Source organism: Eubalaena glacialis, chromosome 6 (assembly GCF_028564815.1).
Source record: "Eubalaena glacialis isolate mEubGla1 chromosome 6, mEubGla1.1.hap2.+ XY, whole genome shotgun sequence".
Classification (NCBI taxonomy): Eukaryota; Metazoa; Chordata; class Mammalia; order Artiodactyla; family Balaenidae; genus Eubalaena; species Eubalaena glacialis.
In genome coordinates, this window is record NC_083721.1 from 101,937,058 (window position 1) to 101,957,542 (window position 20,485).

At 34.2% G+C, this 20,485-nt stretch overlaps 1 protein-coding gene across 1 annotated transcript in view; it reads left to right on the forward strand.

The window, feature by feature from the left end:
* Positions 1-20,485, forward strand: part of SI (sucrase-isomaltase) — a 102,796-nt gene that overhangs the window by 19,372 nt on the left and 62,939 nt on the right. The window contains exons 12-14 of the mRNA XM_061193469.1: positions 5,342-5,455; positions 9,896-9,980; positions 10,929-11,046. Of these exons, the coding sequence (XP_061049452.1) occupies positions 5,342-5,455; positions 9,896-9,980; positions 10,929-11,046 (317 nt within the window). The remainder of the gene's footprint in view (positions 1-5,341; positions 5,456-9,895; positions 9,981-10,928; positions 11,047-20,485) is intronic.

Here is a 20,485-nt window from a genome sequence, read left to right on the forward strand (position 1 = left end):
GGACTTTAACACCTCACTTACACCAATGGACAGATCATCCAAAATGAAAATAAACAAGGAAACAGAAGCTTTAAATGACACAATAGACCAGATAGATTTAATTGATATGTATAGGACATTCCATCACAAAACAGCAGATTACACTTTCTTCTCAAGGGCACATGGAACATTCTCCAAGATAGATCACATCTTGGGTCACAAATCAAGCCTCAGTAAATTTAAGAAAATTGACATCAAACCAAGCATCTTTTCTGAACACAACGCTGTGAGATTAGAAATCAATTACAGGGGAAAATACGTAAAAAACACAAACACATGGAGGCTAAATAATACATTACTAAATAAGCAAGAGATCACTGGAGAAATCAAAGAGGAAATCAAAAAATACCTAGAGACAAATGACAGTGAAAACACGATGATCCAAAACCTAAGGGATGCAGCAAAAGCGGTTCTAAGAGGGAAGTTTATAGCTATACAAGCCTACCTCAAGAAACAAGAAAAATCTCAAATAAACAATCTAACCATATACAAAAGGAACTAGAGAAAGAAGAAAAACAAAACCCAAAGTTAGCAGAAGGAAAGAAATCATAAAGATCAGAGCAAGAATAAATGAAAGAGAAACAAAGAAAACAATAGCAAAGATCAATAAAACTAAAAGCTGGTTCCTTGAGAAGAAAAACAAAATTGATAAACCATTAGCCAGAATTATCAAGAAAAAGAGGGCGGGGACTCAAATCAATAAAATGAAAAAGGCGAAGTAACAACAGACACCACAGAAATACAAAGCATCCTAAGACGATACTACAAGCAACTCTATGCCAACAAAATGGACAACCTGGAAGAAATGGACAAATTCTTAGAAAGATATAACCTTCCAAGACTGAACCAGGAAGAAATAGAGAATGTGAACAGACCAATCACAAGTAATGAAATTGAAACTGTGATTGAAAATCTTCCAACAAACAAAAGTCCAAGACTAGATGGCTTCACAGGTGAATTCTATCAAACATTTAGAGAAGAGCTAACACCCATCCTTCTCAAACTCTTCCAAAAAATTACAGAGGAAGGAACACTCCCAAACTCATTCTATGAGGCCACCATCACCCTGATACCAAAACCAGACAAAGATACTATAAAAAGAGAATATTACAGACCAATATCACTGATGAATATAGATACAAAAATCCTCAACAGAATACTAGCAAACTGAATCCAACAACACATTAAAAGGATCATACAACATGATCAAGTGGGATTTATCCCAGGGATGCAAGGATTCTTCAATATACACAAATAAATCAATGTGATACAACACATTAACAAATTGAAGAATAAGAACCATATGATCATCTCAATAGATGCAGAAAAAGCTTTTGACAAAATTCAGCACCCATTTATGAGAAAAACTCTCCAGAAAGTGGGCATAGAGGGAACCTACCTCAACATAATATAGGCCATATATGACAAACCCACAGCAAACATCATTCTCAATGGTGAAAAACTGAAAGCATTTCCTCTAAGATCAGGAATAAGACAAGGATGTCCACTCTCACCGCTATTATTCAACATAGTTTTGGAAGTCCTACCACGGCAACAGAGAAGAAAAAGAAATAAAAGGAATCAAATTGGAAAAGAAGAAGTAAAACTGTCACTGTTTCCAGATGACATGATATTATACATAGAGAATCCTAAAAATGCCACCAGAAAACTACTAGAGCTAATCAAAGAATTTGGTAAAGTTGCAGGATACAAAATCAATGCACAGAAATCTCTTGCATTCCTCTACACTAATGATGAAAAATCTGAAAGAGAAATTAAGGAAACACTCCCATTTACCACTGCAACAAAACGAATAAAATACCTAGGAATAAAGCTACCTAGGGAGACAAAAGACCTGTATGCAGAAAACTATAAGACACTGATGAAAGAAATTAAAGATGATACCAACAGATGGAGAGATATACCGTGTTCTTGGATTGGAAGAATCAATATTGTGAAAATGACTTTACTACCCAAAATAATCTGCAGATTCAATGCAATCCCTATCAAATTACCAATGGCATTTTTTACAGAACTAGAACAAAAAATCTTAAAAATTTGTATGGAGACACAAAAGACCCCGAATAGCCAAAGCAGTCTTGAGGGAAAAAAACGGAACTGGAGGAATCAGACTCCCTGACTTCAGACTATACTGCAAAGCTACAATAATAAAGACAATATGGTACTGGCACAAAAATAGAAACATAGATCAATGGAACAAGATAGGAAGCCCAGAGATAAACCCACGCACCTATGGTCAACTAATCTATGACAAAGGAGGCAAGGATATAAAATGGAGAAAAGACAGTCTTTTCAATAAGTGGTGCTGGGAAAACTGGACAGCTACATGTAGAAGAATGAAATTAGAACACTCCCTAACACCATACACAAAAATAAACTCAAAATGGATTCAAGACCTAAATGTAAGACCGGACACTCTAAAACTCTTAAAGGAAAACATAGGAAGAACACTCTTTGACATAAATCACAGCAAGATCTTTTTTGATCCACCTCCTGAAGTAATGGAAATAAAAACAAAAATAATCAAATGGGACCTAATTGAACTTAAAAGCTTTTGCCCAGCAAAGGAAACCATAAACAAGATGAAAAGACAACCCTCAGAATGGGAGAAAATATTTGTAAATGAATCAACAGACAAAGGATTAATCTCCAAAATATATAAACAGCTCATGAAGCTCAATAGCAAAAAAACAAACAACCCAATCCAAAAATGGGCAGAAGACCTAAATAGACATTTCTCCAAAGAAGACATACAGATGGCCAAGAAGCACATGAAAAGATGCTCAACATCACTAATTATTAGAGAAATGCAAATCAAAATTACAATGAGGTATCACCTCACACCAGTTAGAATGGGCATCATCAGAAAATCTACAAACAACAAATGCTGGAGAGGGTGTGGAGAAAACGGAACCCTCTTGCACTGTTGGTGGGAATGTAAATTGATACAGCCACTATGGAGAACAGTATGGAGGTTCCTTAAAAAACTAAAAATATAACTACCATATGACCCAGCAATCCCACTACTGGGCATATACCCAGAGAAAACCATAATTCAAAAAGACACATGCACCCCAATGTTCATTGCAGCACTATTTACAATAGCCAGGTCATGGAAGCAACCTAAATGCCCATCAACAGACAAATGGATAAAGAAGATGTGGTACATATATAAAATGGAATATTACTCAGCCATAAAAAGTAATGAAATTGAGTCATTTGTTGAGACGTGGATGGATCTAGAGACTGTCATACAGAGAGAAGTAAGTCAGAAAGAGAAAAACAAATATCGTATATTAATGCATGTATGTGGAACTCAGAAAAATGGTGCAGATGAACTGGTTTGCAGGGCAGAAGTTGAGACACAGATGTAGAGAACAAACGTATGGACACCAAGGGGGGAAAGCCGTGGGAGTGTGGGGATGGTGGTGTGCTGAATTGGGCAATTGAGATTGACATGTATACACTGATGTGTATAAAATTGATGACTAATAAGAACCTGCTGTATAAAAAAATAAATAAAATTCAAAAATTCAAAAAAAAGAAAAAAAAACTAATACTAAACTTTCTTTGGGTTATTTGTATGGAAATATGTTAATATAAATGTTTCAGCCATTACATGAAATTCCTAAAAATCTTATATGTTCTGGTGTAATGTTATAAGTCATAATTCTAGTTATTACCTTAAAATGTATATCTCAGAGGTAACTAAATTTCCTTGTCAATTGCATTATTATGAACTTTCTTCAAATCTTTAACCGTGGTCATTTTTAAGTCTTTTGTCATTTAGAGACAGGTCTGGGTGTACTCTGTTGCTTTTGCAAAAGTGTTCCTATAAAAGGGTTTCGTCTTCAAGGAATTCATGGAAAAGACTCTGACAAGTACAGGTTTCTGGTAACTGACTATGCTGCTGAGCTGAATGAATAAGCATTTTCAGAACTCTAATGGAAAACTGATGAATTCATAAAAGTGCTAACAAAAGATCAAGATAAAAAAAATTAATTACATGGGACTGAGTGAACTGATGAGGATGCTTATAATTTTTGTGACTTTCTGTTTGAATAAAAACAAAGAAACAAAAAAAAAACAAAATTGATTCTAGATACAATGACTTGATAATTCCACTTCTGTAATTTAATCAAAAGAAATAAAACAGGAGAAAATCAATTTATAAAAACATTTTATTATAGCATTATTTACAATAATAAAGAATATCTTGACCATCACTTTCTATCACATTCATCAAAGTTAAAATTACTACTGAAAGTTTTCTTCAAATAATTATGAGCTCCATCAGGAAACAAAAGCCAATATTCCTCCCCATAATGTCCATTAATATCTCACAGAATACATTTCGTTATGACCTGTTCTATTGAATATGGACAGATCAGATAGCCAATATGCATAATTTGGATATAAAACAATATTATTTATCCCAATACATCTGAAATTGAATTCCTCTTGTTGAATGTCATTATTTTAAATAGTAAGTAAAATAATTTGAAGAAACATAAATCATAAAGAGGTAGCATAGTACATGTAGTGTTTAATAGCGTGGAATCAGATATGAGATTGCCTAGATTTGAATTCCTTCTGTACCACTTAGTAGCAGTGTGACCTTGAAAAACTTCTCTGTTCATCACTTCTCCCATCTTTAAAATGGGTTTAATTATACTACTTACCTCAGCTGTAAAGTGATGATAAAATTAGTACCTATCTCCTAAAGTTCTAATGAAGATTTAATGAATTAATAACTAAAAGCACTTGGAACAGTCCCCAGCACACAATAAGAGTTATATTCACAGTTGTTAAATAAAAATGAATACACAACGAATCCTTTTGCTTGAATTTCTTGGAAACAAATGTCTTTGGAAATGAACTAATGTAATTTCTTTTATCAGACAATGAATATATTATATAGTTTTTGTTTATTTGTTTTTTAACTTAACCCACTAAATGCTAAAAAATAAATTAGTGAAGTCAAAATAGCAGCTGCATCCCATATTCTTATATTTTTCCCAACTTAAATGCTTCATGTTCTCACTCTCTCTTTACTTTAACTATCAGTACTTTCCCTTAAATGAACTTTAAAGTAGACCTGAGATTATTGTAAATGTAGATGGTGCATGGATCACATATACGTAAAGAAGTACAATGTCATAACTTCAATAATTTTTTACTCTTCTTCTTCACTCAGTTTGATTTTTCATTAATTTTTGAATTTTCATTTATTTATGTTTCCTTTTATTTATGTATATATGTGAATGATCTATTCTTCCAGGTATGGCCAGGATTAACAGTATACCCTGATTTCACTAATCCAAACTGCATAGAATGGTGGGCAAATGAATGCAGTATTTTCCATCAACAAGTGAATTATGATGGACTTTGGATTGTAAGTAGTTACTTTAGACTTGTGATTTTGGACAATGAGCATAGAATTATTTTTCCATAAAAATGATTATTAAGTTGACAAAAAATATTTTATAACATATTGAACATAAAAATAATGTTCTTATATTTTTCTAGAATGTATAAATATCATACCTGTCATGTTCATGGGTCAGAAAAAGAATACAAACTAAAAACTGTAAATTGAGATTTTTCTTATCCAGTAATATACTTTATAGGATAAAGTTCATTTCTGTCACTAAGGTGTTGTACCTCTATGACTAATAATTTATGTTGAAAAGAGTTAACAAAATTTGGAGATTAGCCTATAGTAGTGTAACTTCAAAAACTTTTACTAAAGCCTGCAGTAGTCAAGCAATTGCAGCAACATGGACTTAAATAAGCCCTCAGCCTTTAGAAACTTTCTTTTTAGTAAGTTATTAAGTGGAACAAATCAAAATTGGCAATAGGTTAAGTGTTTTATCTCAAGATAAACAACAACAACAAACAAATAATATCCTAGATTACTGGTAAAGTTATTAAAGGAAAACACTAATTTTTAAAAGTTTCTTTGGATGAAGTTTTATATCTGTAGCTATTGATGCCTGCTAGTAGGTTTATAATTTAGAATAATACTGATGATAGTCAATGATTTAGGGTCTTTTGTTAAGGAAACTGTAACAATATTTGGGGAATGAAACTACTTGGTGATCCCAGAATTCTATATTTCAGAAAAAAATATCTAATAATCTTGAGCACAGAGAGAACATGAGGGATATTTTTCAAAGGTATTACAACTGTACGGAATTTTGGAAGGAGAGATAATGGATATCTGGGAATAGTTAAATTTTTTTATTGTTTAGATCACAGTATCTCTACTTTCCTAAAGTTCTCATTATTAATTCAGTCATTATTTAAATTATTTATTTATTTATTCAATCAATTACAAGTGTTTATTTTGCATCATCATGAAAATGTGGAGTTGAGTAGAAGGTTAGCATAACCGTCAGAATTCCTATGAAGGTAATAGAATGAAGATGGAGAGGCTTTGTTATTTGACCCAAAATTAGTGAGATTGCAGTGTTGATACCTAGCTGCTGGTAGAAATAACAAAAAAAATTGCAATCTGCTCTTGCATTTTGTTTTTAATTCTAGCTCCAATTTCAATTATATTATTTAATTTAAATTAAAAGTACGTTCTTTCCTTCTTTCTTTTATTTTTCTTTCTTTTCTTTCTTTCTTTTTCTTGTATAGGAAAAATTTGAATCCATTAGAGCAGAGTTACAAGTATAAATGACATTTAGGAATAGTGAAAAAGAATCTGACTGTGCTATATATAGAGAATATACTTCATTTCCTACATCCATTGAAGACCGAAATACATGATTCATCTCCAAAGAGAGGGAGGGATGGGAAGAAGAGGGGCATCTGAGAAAAACAGAGTAGTTATGATACTAATACAGAAGCATTTTGACTAATGCTTATGATAACCAGTATGATTTCAAAGCTCACTAAATATCACTGAATTAATATATGCTATGTATAAGCAGTGAATATTCTGCTTCTAGCTCTTACCTGAATAATTGCCAAACCCTACTGCTAAGTTGTTTCCCAAATTCTTTTTCTTTCTTCAGATTATTTTTTTCTGACAGAATGAATATATAGTAAAGCAGCGTAATTTAACTGATGATATTTTATTTTCATGTCAAATTTTTAGTTTTATAATTTTCTAGATTTTTAATTTAGATTCAATGCTAATGCTTTTAAATTTTAAGTTTAAATATTACAATAATTTTGGGAAATGATATGAGCTTAACTGTAATTGAAAAATAGATTTTTGCATATAAACACACATTATGGTTGAATTCTCTTTTATTGTATCATTCTTAAGATAATCTCCTAATATTTGAAAAATAAGAGCCTACTGTATTTGGTATAATTAAGACTAATGCTGTGATTTCAAAATAAAAACATTAGTATTTTTAAAATTCAAAGAACATTTCCATTTCTCTAAAAAAATAAGCATATTTTTGTGATCATGTTGTTACTATGATTTTATTCTTTAAAATCTAACAAGCAGAATTCTTCCATAAAGAAGTCTAATAATTTAATATATAGTTTTGGGAAACTTAAAATTCATTGAGAAGATATATCCAAACACGTTCATATATCCAAATAACTGGGGGCTTAATTGGATATATTATCTGTACATTTTATAGGATTCTTAGAAAAAAATCAGTTATTTTAAAATTTCTTTGAAAATAGGGTTATCTTTATTTAGATTTAGTTTAAAAGTGAAGTTATGAAATGCCACCAGATTTTTATACAGTTTTCAATGGATTTTAAAGAAACACCCCTAAAAATGGTATTGATAATTCCTAGAAATGGTCATTACTAGACTTGAGATGATTTTAATGATACTGTAGGAGTACTTATTACTATCAATCCGCTGAGTCCTTTGTCTCATGACTTACAATGCTTGAATTTACTGGCTGTAATATTGACAATACTAATCAAATTCACTTTCACATGACATTAAATAAACGTAACACCACTTAAATCCTTGAATAGGTTAGAGAAAAATATTTTCAGAATTTTGAAAGAAGCAAAAATACAAAATACATTAAAAGAGATACAAATAAATTCTATTAAATTATGAGTAGTAAGTTTAACCTATTAATAATATAATCTTGTCAAATAGACATTTTAATAAAAAATAATCAAATATTAAATGCTTTATTTGTTTTAAATGTGGTTAAAATCATGTAAAAGTGATTAAGTTTTAAGTTATTTTATTATTATATTACATTTATTAAATTCTTTTATTTTATTTATTCTTAAATTACATAAAATAAAGTCTATTTTGAGTGAGTGCTATAAGAGCTTGTGAATTTTATTTCAAGTTTGCAAATACTTAGTTCAAATAGAATAACATTAATTTCAGAGTTAAATGTTTTGTCCTTGCACTTCCTTGGTGAATATTATATACAAGAGGTAATAAAATGGTTTAGAAAAAGACTCTTAAAATTTAAAATAATGCAACTCAGTTCCATTTATGAGTTTGAGTAGTTGAAGCTGTTTTTGAATTTAATTCAGTTGGTACATTCATGAAGAAAAAATACTTAGGTTCATCTAAAATTATTGGCTGTACAACTGTAGTATCTCTTTGTATTAATTTTACTGGACATGGGACAACAAAATTGAATATAATATATCAGGTAATTTTAGTAAAATAACCCCAATGTGTACTTTAGAATAACTACGTAATTGTCCTTTGTGGCTATTAAGAAAACAAAAATCTGTTTCACAATGAGGAATTTATTCTTTTCTCCCTTGAGCAGCCTTCATTTCTCACATTAATTCTATCTGGGCATCATTTTGATGGGAGAAGGGAAGAGTGATAAAGAGAATATACTTCTGAGGAAAACAAAATTAACGAGGGACTTGAATGAGTGTGATGCCTTTGTGAGAGCAGAGAGAACGTATTATAGAGATGTGGGAAATAAGGCTCAAAAATTCTTTGGTGCCATTAACAGAGATGGAGAAAGGCATACACATTTCTTGAGCATGTGTAGTGTAATATATGATTTTATATGAATAATCTTTTTTAGTCCAAAGGTTTTACTTAACTGGTTATGGACTAGAACTAATAAACAGCAAGACAATACTAGGGCTTCAGTTTACAAGGCAAGAAAATCCATAAATGCAATACCCCACAACTCTGACTCCAAGAGATGTTTAGGTCACTGGTTCTCATAATGTGGCCCAGGAGCGCTAGGATTCCCTGAGACTCTTCCAAGGATTCAATAAGCTCATAACCATTTTCATTAGAATACTAAAATGCTGTTTGACTTTTTTCACTTTCATCCTCTCATGAAAGTGTAGGAGTTGTGAGCTAGGCAAAAAGTGTTGTGCCTAGCTGCTAGCAAGGCACATCATAGAAACTAGATAAATGCCAGCTGAAATTAATAAACTATGTTGAATAAATGAATGTGCTGGAAATATGTACAATGATAGGCTCACAGTGAGAAGACTGATACAACTATTTAGAAAAGACAGTTGCTTAATACTTTTAATGTAATGTAATATAATTAATGCTTTATATGTATAATTAAAGCTAGGTAAATCACATACATTTTGGTTGTATAAAATCCTTTAATCCCACCTAAGATACCTCTGTTATCTGGTATAGACATTTATGAAAAAACAAATAATATTATTTTTCTCACTATAATGACTTGTTCATGCTGGAAGTATTTTGGAATCAAGTAGTGAGAATAGTTAAGCAAGTTTGTTTGTAGGTTGGTAGCTTATATATGTCTTCTAGGAGCAGAGGAACATCATGGTTGCCCTAGATAAAATATTTACAAACAAGTAGAGAGTTTCTGCTTATATGATTTAGAATTACTTAAAATCTGCTGTTCTTTATCTTATATCCATTCAGGACATGAATGAAGTTTCCAGCTTTATTCATGGTTCAAAGAAAGGATGCAGTGACAACAAACTGAATTATCCAGCTTTTACTCCTGGTAAATTTCATTTAACTATCTCCTTACCATTAATTGAGAATAATTATCTTTATTTACTGGTAAATTGTAGCATATATTTCTAAATTACAAACTTTGATATAATTTTGAGACCCTGAAATAACTGTGGTAATTTGTTTACTTTTTTGTTTTATTTCTGGCCAAAATATTTATGTCTAAGAGAAGGAGCATGTTTTTAAATTTTGGTGTAGATTATTGATTTGTCTTTACCTCTGATGAACTGCCCATGATTAAATGATTAATGAAAAGAAACAAAATTTGTTTGAAATCATAATTTAAGTGATCAATTTTTTTCCTTGAGCACTTTGGTTTAAGTCTCTGCAGTTATTAGATGTACCTGATGTGAATAGTTACATCTCACTTATTCCAAAAAGCATGTTTTCATCATTAAAATTGGTAAAAAAAATTTCACCAAAGAAAAAGAGGTGTTCTGAGGGGAGTAGATTATTATAAGGACATCTGAAGAAAGATGACAATATTATCACAGTACAATATAAGCCTGCAAATTAAAGCACAATAAAAACTGAAAAGCAGAGATTTAAATGATTTGTTATTGTGTAACAGGTCTACATGTGTGGAATTAGGTTATATTTAAATAAACTATAAAGCTTTCAAATGGGTCTATAGTTATATGATTTATAATAAATATATATATATATATATATTTCTATATGCATGTTAAAGTCTATTTTCTCCATGGATTTATTTATTACTGAAGTTAGGAAACAGGGTATTCATTATTGTATGTGAAAATGTAATTGTTAATCAATAAGAGTAAAGGGTGAAGACCCAACTGGAACTTAGCATAAATTGTTGTCTTTCATTACTTTTTAACTAAATATGGTATTACATAGCACATCACATAAGGATTATAAAGTTTAAAATGGCAAAATATTTCTTAAGAAATTATTTCTTATATTTTTTTCTAAGATATTCTTGACAAAATCCTGTATTCCAAAACAATTTGCATGGATGCTGTGCAACACTGGGGGAAACAGTATGATGTTCACAGCCTCTATGGATACAGTATGGCTATAGCCACAGAGAAGTAAGTGCAATTTCACTCAGAAAACCCTTTAATATTTATTGTCTAGAAACATATTTGGTAATTTACATATAGTGGATAATAACAAGAGTAGGAAAACAAAGAAAGATAATATTTTCATGGTGAAAAATTAGGGCATTAAAAGCATCACCTCTTTTACTAATATTCACAATTTTGAAACTTAGTTATCAAGAACTACATGATATATGAATAAAACTGTGATTCTTTTTTAATTCATAAATTGAAATTTTCCTTCCAAATTTTGATTCAGTTTGGTATCTCTGAATATGTGCTCTAAGCATGAAATTCACAATTGGCCTGAGAGAATGATGCTTCTAAAACAAGTCTTTATTTTTAAAAAACAAGAGTTTCAGGCTTCTGCACATGGGACCCTAAGCTGAGGTGTCAGCACAGTTGTTTCATAGGAGGAACTCTGGTCTGAAGGGCCAGGTATGAGACCTCAGCATTGAGCCCCCTGTGAACAAGTGAAACTAGACTTAAGCACAAAGGAAAAGAAAAAGTTCTTGAGACTGGGAAATCCAAGATCAAGGTGCCTGCTGATCCAGTGTCTGGACTTGGCTCACACAGTTATGGAGGCTGGCAAGTCCAAAATCTCTAGGAGGGCTCAGCAAGTTGAAGACCAGGGTCTTGGTGCTCCAGCCTGGTGTCAGGCTTGAGCCTCTGAGGTGAGAGAGCTGAGCTCAGGACACTGGACCACCAGAGAATCCTAGCCCCATGTAATATCAAATGGTGAGAGCTCTCCCAGAGATCTCCATCACAAACCTAAGACCCAGCTCCACCCAAAGGCCAGCAAGTTTCAGTGCTGGACAACCCATGCCAAACAACTAGCAAGACAGGAGCACAACCCCAGCCATTAGCAGAGAGGCTGCCTAAAATCATAATAAGGTCACAGACACCCCAAAACACACCACTGGATGCGGTCCTGCCCACCAGAAAGACAAGTACCAGGCTCATCCATCAGAACACAGGCACTAGTGCCCTCCAGCAGGAAGCCTACACAACCCAGTGAACCAAACTTAGCCACTGAGAGCAGACACCAAAAACAATGGGAACTATGAACCTGCAGCCTGTGAAAAGGAGACCCCAAACATAGTAAGTTAAGCAAAATGAGAAGACAGGGAAACACACAGCAGATGAAGGAACAAGGCAAAAACCCACCAGACCAAACAAATGAAGAGGAAATAGGCAGTCTACCCAAAAAAGAATTCAGAGTAATCATAGTAAAGATGATCCAAAATCCTGGAAATAGAATGGAGAAAATACAAGAAACATTTAACAAGGACCTAGAAGAACAGAAGAGCAAACAAACAGTGAAGAACAACATAATAAATGAAATTAAAAATTCTCTGGAAGGAATGAATAGCAGAATAACAGGCAGAGGAATGGATAAGTGACCTGGAAAATCAAATAGTGGAAATAACTACCACAGAGCACAATAAAGAAAAAAGAATGAAAATAATTTAGGACAGTCACAGAGACCTCTGGGACAACATAAAATGCACCAACATTCGAATCATTGGGGTCCCAAAAGAAGAAGAGAAAGAGAAAGGCTCTGAGAAAATATTTGAAGAGATTATAATTGAAAACTTCCCTAACATGGGAAAGGAAATAGTCAATCAAGTCTACAAAATGCAGAGAGTCCCATACAGGATAAATCCAAGGAGAAACATGCCAAGACACATATTCATCAAACTATCAAAAATTAAATACAAAGAAAAATATTAAAAGCAACAAGGGAAGAGCAACAAATAACATACAAGGGAATCCCCATAAGGTTAACAGCTGATCTTTCAGCAGAAACTCTGCAACTAGAAGGGAGTGGCAGGACATATAAAGTATGAAAGGGAAAAACCTACAACCAAGATTACTCCAACCAGCAAAGATCTCATTCAGATTCGACAGAGAAATTAAAACCTTTACAGACAAGCAAAAGTTAAGAGAATTCAGCACCACAAAACCAGCTTTACAACAAATGCTAAAGGAACATCTCTAGGCAGGAAACACAAGATAAGGAAAAGATCTACAAAAATAAACCCAAAACAATTAAGAAAATGGTAATAGGAACATGCATATCAATAATTACCTTAAAAGTAAATGGATTAAATGCTCCAACCAAAAGACATAGACTGGCTGAATGGATACAAAAACAAGACCCGTATATATGCAATCTATAAGAGACAGAGTGCAGACCCAGGGACACATACAGACTGAAAGTGAGGGGATGGAAAAAGATATTCCATGCAAATGGAAATCAAAAAAAAGCTGGAGTAGCAATTCTCATATCAGACAAAATAGACTTTAAAATAAAGACTATTACAAGAGACAAAGAAGGACACTACATAATCATTGAAGGATCAATCCAAGAACAATTGTAAATATTTATGCACCCAACATAGGAGCACCTCAATACATAAGGCAAATGCTAACAGCCATAAAAGGGGAAATGGACAGTTACACAATAATAATAGTATAATATTAGTATAATAATAATATATATAATATACTATAATAATACTATAATAATAGTAGGGGACTTTAAAACCCCACTTTCACCTATGGACAGATCATCCAAAATGAAAATAATATACTATATATAATATAGTATAATAATACTATAACAATACTAGGGGACTTTAACACCCCACTTTCACCAATGGACAGATCATCCAAAATGAAAATAAGGAAACACAAGCTTTAAATGACACATTAGATAAGATGGACTTAATTGATATTTATAGGACATTCCATCCAAAAACAACAGAATACACTTTCTTCTCAAGTGCTCATGCAACATGCTCCGGGATAGATCATATCTTGGGTCACAAATTAAGTGTTGGTAAATTTAAGAAAACTGAAATCGTATCAAGTATCTTTTCCGACCACAACACTATGAGACTAGATATCAATTACAGGAAAAAAAACTGTAAAAAATACAAACACATGGAGGCTAAACAATATGCTACTAAATAACCAAGAGATCACTGAAGAAATCAAAGAGGAAATCAAAAAATACCTAGAGTCAGCCTGGGAGACCTTCAAGATGGTGGAGGAGTAAGACGTGGAGATCACCTTCCTCCCCACAAATACATCAGAAATACATCTGCATGTGGGACAGCTCCTACAAAACACCTACTGAAAGCTGGCAGAAGACCTCAGACTTCCCAAAAGGCAAGAAACTCCCCACATACCTGGGTAGGGCAGAAGAAAAAAGAAAAAACAGAGACAAAAGAATACGGACAGGACCTGCACCTCTGGGAGGGAGCTGTGAAGGAGGAAAAGTTTCCACACACTAAGAAGCCCCTTCACTGGTGGAGATGGGAGGTGGCGGGGGGGAAGCTTCGGAGCCTTGGAGGAGAGTGCAGCAATAGGGGTGCAAAGGGTAAAGCCGAGAGATTCCCGCACAGAGGATCAGCGCCTACCAACACTCACCAGCCTGAGAAGCTTGTCTGCTCACCCGCTGGGGTGGGTAGGGGCTGAGAGCTAAGGCTCTGGCTTCGGAAGTCAGATCCCAAGGAGAGAACAGGGGTTGGCTGCGTAAACACAGCCTGAAGGGGGCTAGTGCGCCACAGTTCGCTGGGAGGGAATCAGGGAAAATGTCTGCACCGGCCTAAGAGGCAAGAGACCATTGTTTCAGGGTGCAAGAGGAGAGGGGATTCAGAGAACTGCCTAAACGAGCTCCAGAGATGGGCGCAAGCTGCAGCTATTAGTGTGGACAACAGAGACGGGTGTGAAACACTAAGGCTGCTGCTGCAGCTACCAGGAAGCCTGTGTGCAAGCACAGATCACTATCCACACCTCCCCTCCTGGAAGCCTGTGCAGCCTGCCACTGCCCGGGTCCCGTGTTCCAGAGACAACTTCTCCAGGAGAACATATGGCACGCCTCCGGCTGTTGCAATGTCACACAGGCCTCTGCCACTGCAGGCTCTCCCTGCATTCCATACCCCTCCCTCCCCGCCGGCCTGAGTGAGCCAGAGCCCCCTAATCAGCTGCTACTTTAACCCCATCCTGTCTGAGCAAAGAACAGACACCCTCAGGTGACCTACATTCAGAGGCAGGGCAAAATCCAAAGCTGAACCCCAGGAGCTGTGCGAACAAAGAAGAGAGGATGGGAAATTTCTCCCAGCAGCCTCAGGAGCAGCAGATTAAATCTCCACAATCACTTGATGTACCCTGCATCTGTGGAATACCAGAATAGACAACGAATCATCCCAAAATTGAGGTGGTGGATTTTGGGAGCAACTGTAGGCTTGGGGTTTGCTTTCTGCATCTAATTGGCTTCTGGATTTATGCTATCTTACTTTAGCATTTAGAGTTTATTATCATTGATAGATTTGTTTATTGATTTGGTTTCTTCCTTTTTTTTTGTATAGATATATATTTTTTTCCTTTTTCTCTTTTTGTGAGTGTGTCTGTGTATGCTTCTGTGTGATTTTGTCTGTATAGCTTTGCTTTTACCATTTGTTCTAGGGTTCTCTCTTTTTTTTTTTTTTTTTTTAGTATAGTTTTTAGCACTTATCATTGGTGGACTTGTTTTTTGGTTTGGTTGCTCTCATCTTTTTTCTTTCTTTTTTTTTCTTTTTCTATTACTTTTTAATTTTTTAATTTTTAATAATTTTTAAATTTTTTATTTTAATAACTTTATTTTATTTTATTCTTTTTTTTTTCTTTCTTTATATCTTTTTTTCTCACTTTTCTTCTGAGTTGTGTGGCTGACAGGGTCTTGGTGCTCCAGCATGGTGTCAGGCCTGTGACTCTGAGGTGGGAGAGCCAAGTTCAGGACAAGCTACACCAGAGACCTCCCAGCTCCACATAATATCAAATGGCAAAAGCTCTCCCAGAGATCTCCATCTCAATGCTAAGACCCAGCTTCACTCAATGACCAGCAAGCTACAGTGCTGGACACCCTATTGCAAACAACTAGCAAGACAGGAACACAAGACCCACCCATTAGCAGAGAGGCTGCCTAAAATCATAATAAGGTCACAGACACCCCAAAACACACCACCAGATTCTGTCCTGCCCACCAGAAAGACAAGATCCAGCCTCATCAACCAGACCACAGACACAACTCACCTCCACCAGGAAGCCTACAAAACACACTGAACCAACCTTAACCACAGGGGGCAGACACCAAAAACAACGGGAATTACAAACCTGCAGCGTGCGAAAAGGAGACGCCAAACACAGTAAGTGAAGCAAAATGAGAAGACAGAGAAACACAGAGCAGATGAAGGAGCAAGGTAAAAACCCACCAGACCAAACAAATGAAGAGGAAATAGGCAGTCTACTGGAAAAAGAATTCACAGTAATGATAGTAAAGATATCCGAAATCTGAGAAATAGAATGGAGAAAAAACAAAAAACGTTTAACAAGGACCTAGAAGAACTAAATAGCAAACAAACAATGATGAACAACACAATAATGAAATTAAAAATTCTCTAGAAGGAATCAATAGCAGAATAACTGAGGAAGAAGAGTGGATAAGTTACCTGGAAGATAAAATAGTAGAAATAACTACCTTAGAACAGAATAAAGAAAAAAGAATGAAAATAATTGAAGACAGTCTCAGAGACCTCTGGGACAACATTAAACACACCAACATTCGAATTATAGGGGTCTCAGAAGAAGAAGAGAAAAAGAAAGGGACTGAGAAAATATATGAAGAGATTATAGTTGAAAACTTCCCTAATATGGGAAAGGAAATAGTCAATCAAGTGCAGGAAGCACAGAGAGTCCCATACAGTATATATCCAAGGAGAAATACACCAAGACACATAATAATCAAACTATCAAAAATTAAATAAAAAAGAAAAAATACTAAAAGCAGCAAGGGAAAAACAACAAAGAGCATACAAAGGAATCCCCATAAGGTTAACAGCTGATCTTTCAGCAGAAACTCTGCAAGCCAGAAGGGAGTGGCAGGACATATTTAAAGTGATAAAAAGGAAAAACCTACAACCAAGATTACTCTACCCAGCAAAGATCTCATTCAGATTCGACAGAGAAATTAAAACCTTTACAGGGAAGCAAAACTTAAGAGAATTCAGTACCACTACACCAGCTTTACAAAAAATGCTAAAGGCACTTCTCTAGGCAGGAAAACAGAGAAGGAAAATACTTACAATAACAAAACCAAAACAATTGAGAAAATGGTAATAGCAACATATATATAAATAACTACCTTAAAAGTAAATGGATTAAATGTTCCACCCAAAAGACATAGACCAGCTGAATGGATACAAAAAACAAGACCTGCATATATGCTTTCTACAAGAGACACTATTCAGACACATAAAGACTGAAAGTGAGGGGATGGAAAAAGATATACCATGCAAAAGGATATCAAAAGAAATCTGGAGTATCAATTCTCATATCAGACAAAATAGATTTTAAAATAAAGACTATTACAAGGGGCAGAGAAGGTCACAACATAATGATCAAAGGATTAATCCAAGAAGAAGATATAACAATTGTAAATATTTGTGCACCCAACAGAGGAGCACCTCAATACGTAAGGCAAATACTAACAGCCATAAAAAGGGAAATCGACAGTAACACAATCATAATTGTGGACTTTAAAACTCCATTTTCACCAATGGACAGATCATCCAAAATGAAAATAAATAAGGAAACACAAGCTTTAAATGATACATTAAACAACATGGACTTAATTGATATTTATAGAACATTCCATCCAAAAACAACAGAATACACTTTCTTCTCAAGTGCTCATGGAACATTTTCCAGGATAGATTATATCTTGGGTCACAAATCAAGCCTTGGTAAATTTAAGAAAATTGAAATCATATCAAGTATCTTTTCCGACCACAGTGCTACAAGATTAGGTATCAATTAGATGACAAAAACTGTAAAAAAAACAAAAACAAAAAAAAAAACAAACACATGGAAGTGAAACAATACGCTACTAAATAACCAAAAAATCACTGAAGAAATCAAAGACGAAATCAAAAAATACTGAGAAACAAATGACAATGAAAACACGATGACCCAAAACCTATGGGATGTAGCAAAAGCAGTTCTAACAGGAAAGTTTATAGCAAGAGAAATCTACCTCAAGAAAGAAGAAATATCTCAAATAAACAACCTAACCTTACACCTAAAGCAATTAGGGAAAGAAGAACAACAACAACAAAAAAAAAAAACCTGCAAAGTTGGCAGAAAGAAAGAAATCATAAAGATTACATCAGAAATAAATGAAAAAGAAATAAGGAAAGATAGCAAAGATCAATAGAACTAAAAGGTGGTTCTTTGAGAAGATAAAAAAGATTGATAAACCATTAGCCAGAGACATCAAGAAAAGAAGGAAAAAACTCAAATCAATAGAATTAGAAATGAAAAAGGAGAAGTAACACTGACACTGCAGAAATATGAAGGATCATGAGAGATTACTACTAGCAACTATATGCCAATAAAATGGACAACCTGGAAGAAATGGACAAATTCTTAGAAAAGCACAACCTTCGAAGACTGAACCAGGAAGAAATAAAAAATATAAACAGACCAATCACAAGCACTGAAATTGAGACTGTGATTAAAAATCTTCCAACAAACAAAAGCCCAGAACAAGATGGCTTCACAGGCGAATTCTATAAAAAATATGGAGAAGAGCTAACACCTATCCTTCACAAACTCTTCCAAAATATAGCAGAGAGAGGAACACTCCCAAACTCATTCTATGAGGCCACCATCACCCTGACACCAAAAGTAGACAAAGATGTCACAAAGGAAGAAAACTACAGACCAGTATCACTGATGAACATAGATGCAAAAATCCTCAAAAAATATTAGCAAATAGAATCCAAGAACACATTAAAAGGAACATACACCATGATCAAGTGGGGTTTATCCAAGGAAAGCAAGGATTCTTCAATATATGCAAATCAATCAATGTGATAAACCATATTAACAAATTGAAGGAGAAAAACCATATGATCATCTCAATAGATGCAGAAAAACTTTTGACAAAATTCAAAACCCACTTATGATAAAAACCCTCCAGAAAGTAGGCATAGAGGGAAACTACCTCAACATAATAAAGGCCATATACGACAAACCCACAGCCAACATCGTTCTCAATGGTGAAAAATTGAAACCATTTCCTCTAAGATCAGGAACAAGGCAAGGTTTTCCACTCTCACCACTATTATTCAACACAGTTTTGGAAGTTTTACCTACAGCAAACAGAGAAGAAAAAGAAATAAACGGAATCCAAATCAGAAAAGAAGTAAAGCTGTCACTGTTTGCAGATGACATGATATTATACATAGAGAATGCTAAGGATGCTACCAGAAAACTACTAGAGCTAATCAATGAATTTGGTGAAGTAGCAGGATACAAAATTAATGCACAGAAATCTCTTGCATTCCTATACATTAATGATGAAAAATCTGAAAGAGAAATTAAGGAAACACTCCCATTTACCATTGCAACAAAAAGAATAAAATACCTAGGAATAAACCTACGTAGGGAGACAAAAGACCTGTATGCAGAAAACTATAAGACACTGATGAAAGATACTAAAGATGATACAAACAGATGGAGAGATATACCATGTTCTTGGGTTGGAAGAATCAACATTGTGAAAATGACTATACTACCCAAGGCAATCTATGGATTCACTACAATTCTTATCAAACTACCAATGACATTTTTCACAGAACTAGAACAAAAAATTTCACAATTTGTATGGAAAAACAAAAGACCCTGAAGAGCCAAAGCAATCTTGAGAAAGAAAAACGGAGCTGGAGGAATCAGGCTTCTGGGCTTCAGACTATATTACAAAGGTACAGTACTCAAGACAGTATGGTACTGGCATGAAAACAGAAATATAGGTCAATGGAACAGGATGGAAAGCCCAGAGATAAACCCACGCACATATGGTCACCTTATCTTTGATAAAGGAGGCAAGAATATATGTTGGAGAAAAGACAGCCTCTTCAATAAGTGTTTCTGGGAAAACTGGACACCTACAGGTAAAAGAATGAAATTAGAACACTCCCTAACACCATAAACAAAAATAAGCTCAAAGTAGATTAAAGACCTAAATGTAAGGTCAGACACTGTAAAACTCTTAGAGGAAAACATAGGCAGAAGACTCTGTGACGTAAATCATAGCGAGATCCTTTTTCACCCACCTCCTGGAGAAATGGAAATAAAAACTAAAATAAACAAGTGGGACCTAATGAAACTTAAAACTTTTGCACAGCAAAGGAAACCATGAACAAGATGAAAAGAAAACCCTCAGAATGGGAGAAAATATTTGCAAATGAAGCAACTGACAAAGGATTAATCTCCAAAATTTACAAGCAGCTCATGCAGCTCAATAACAAAAAAACAAACAACCCAATCCAAAAATGGGCAGAAGACCTAAATAGACATTTCTCCAAAGAAGATATACAGA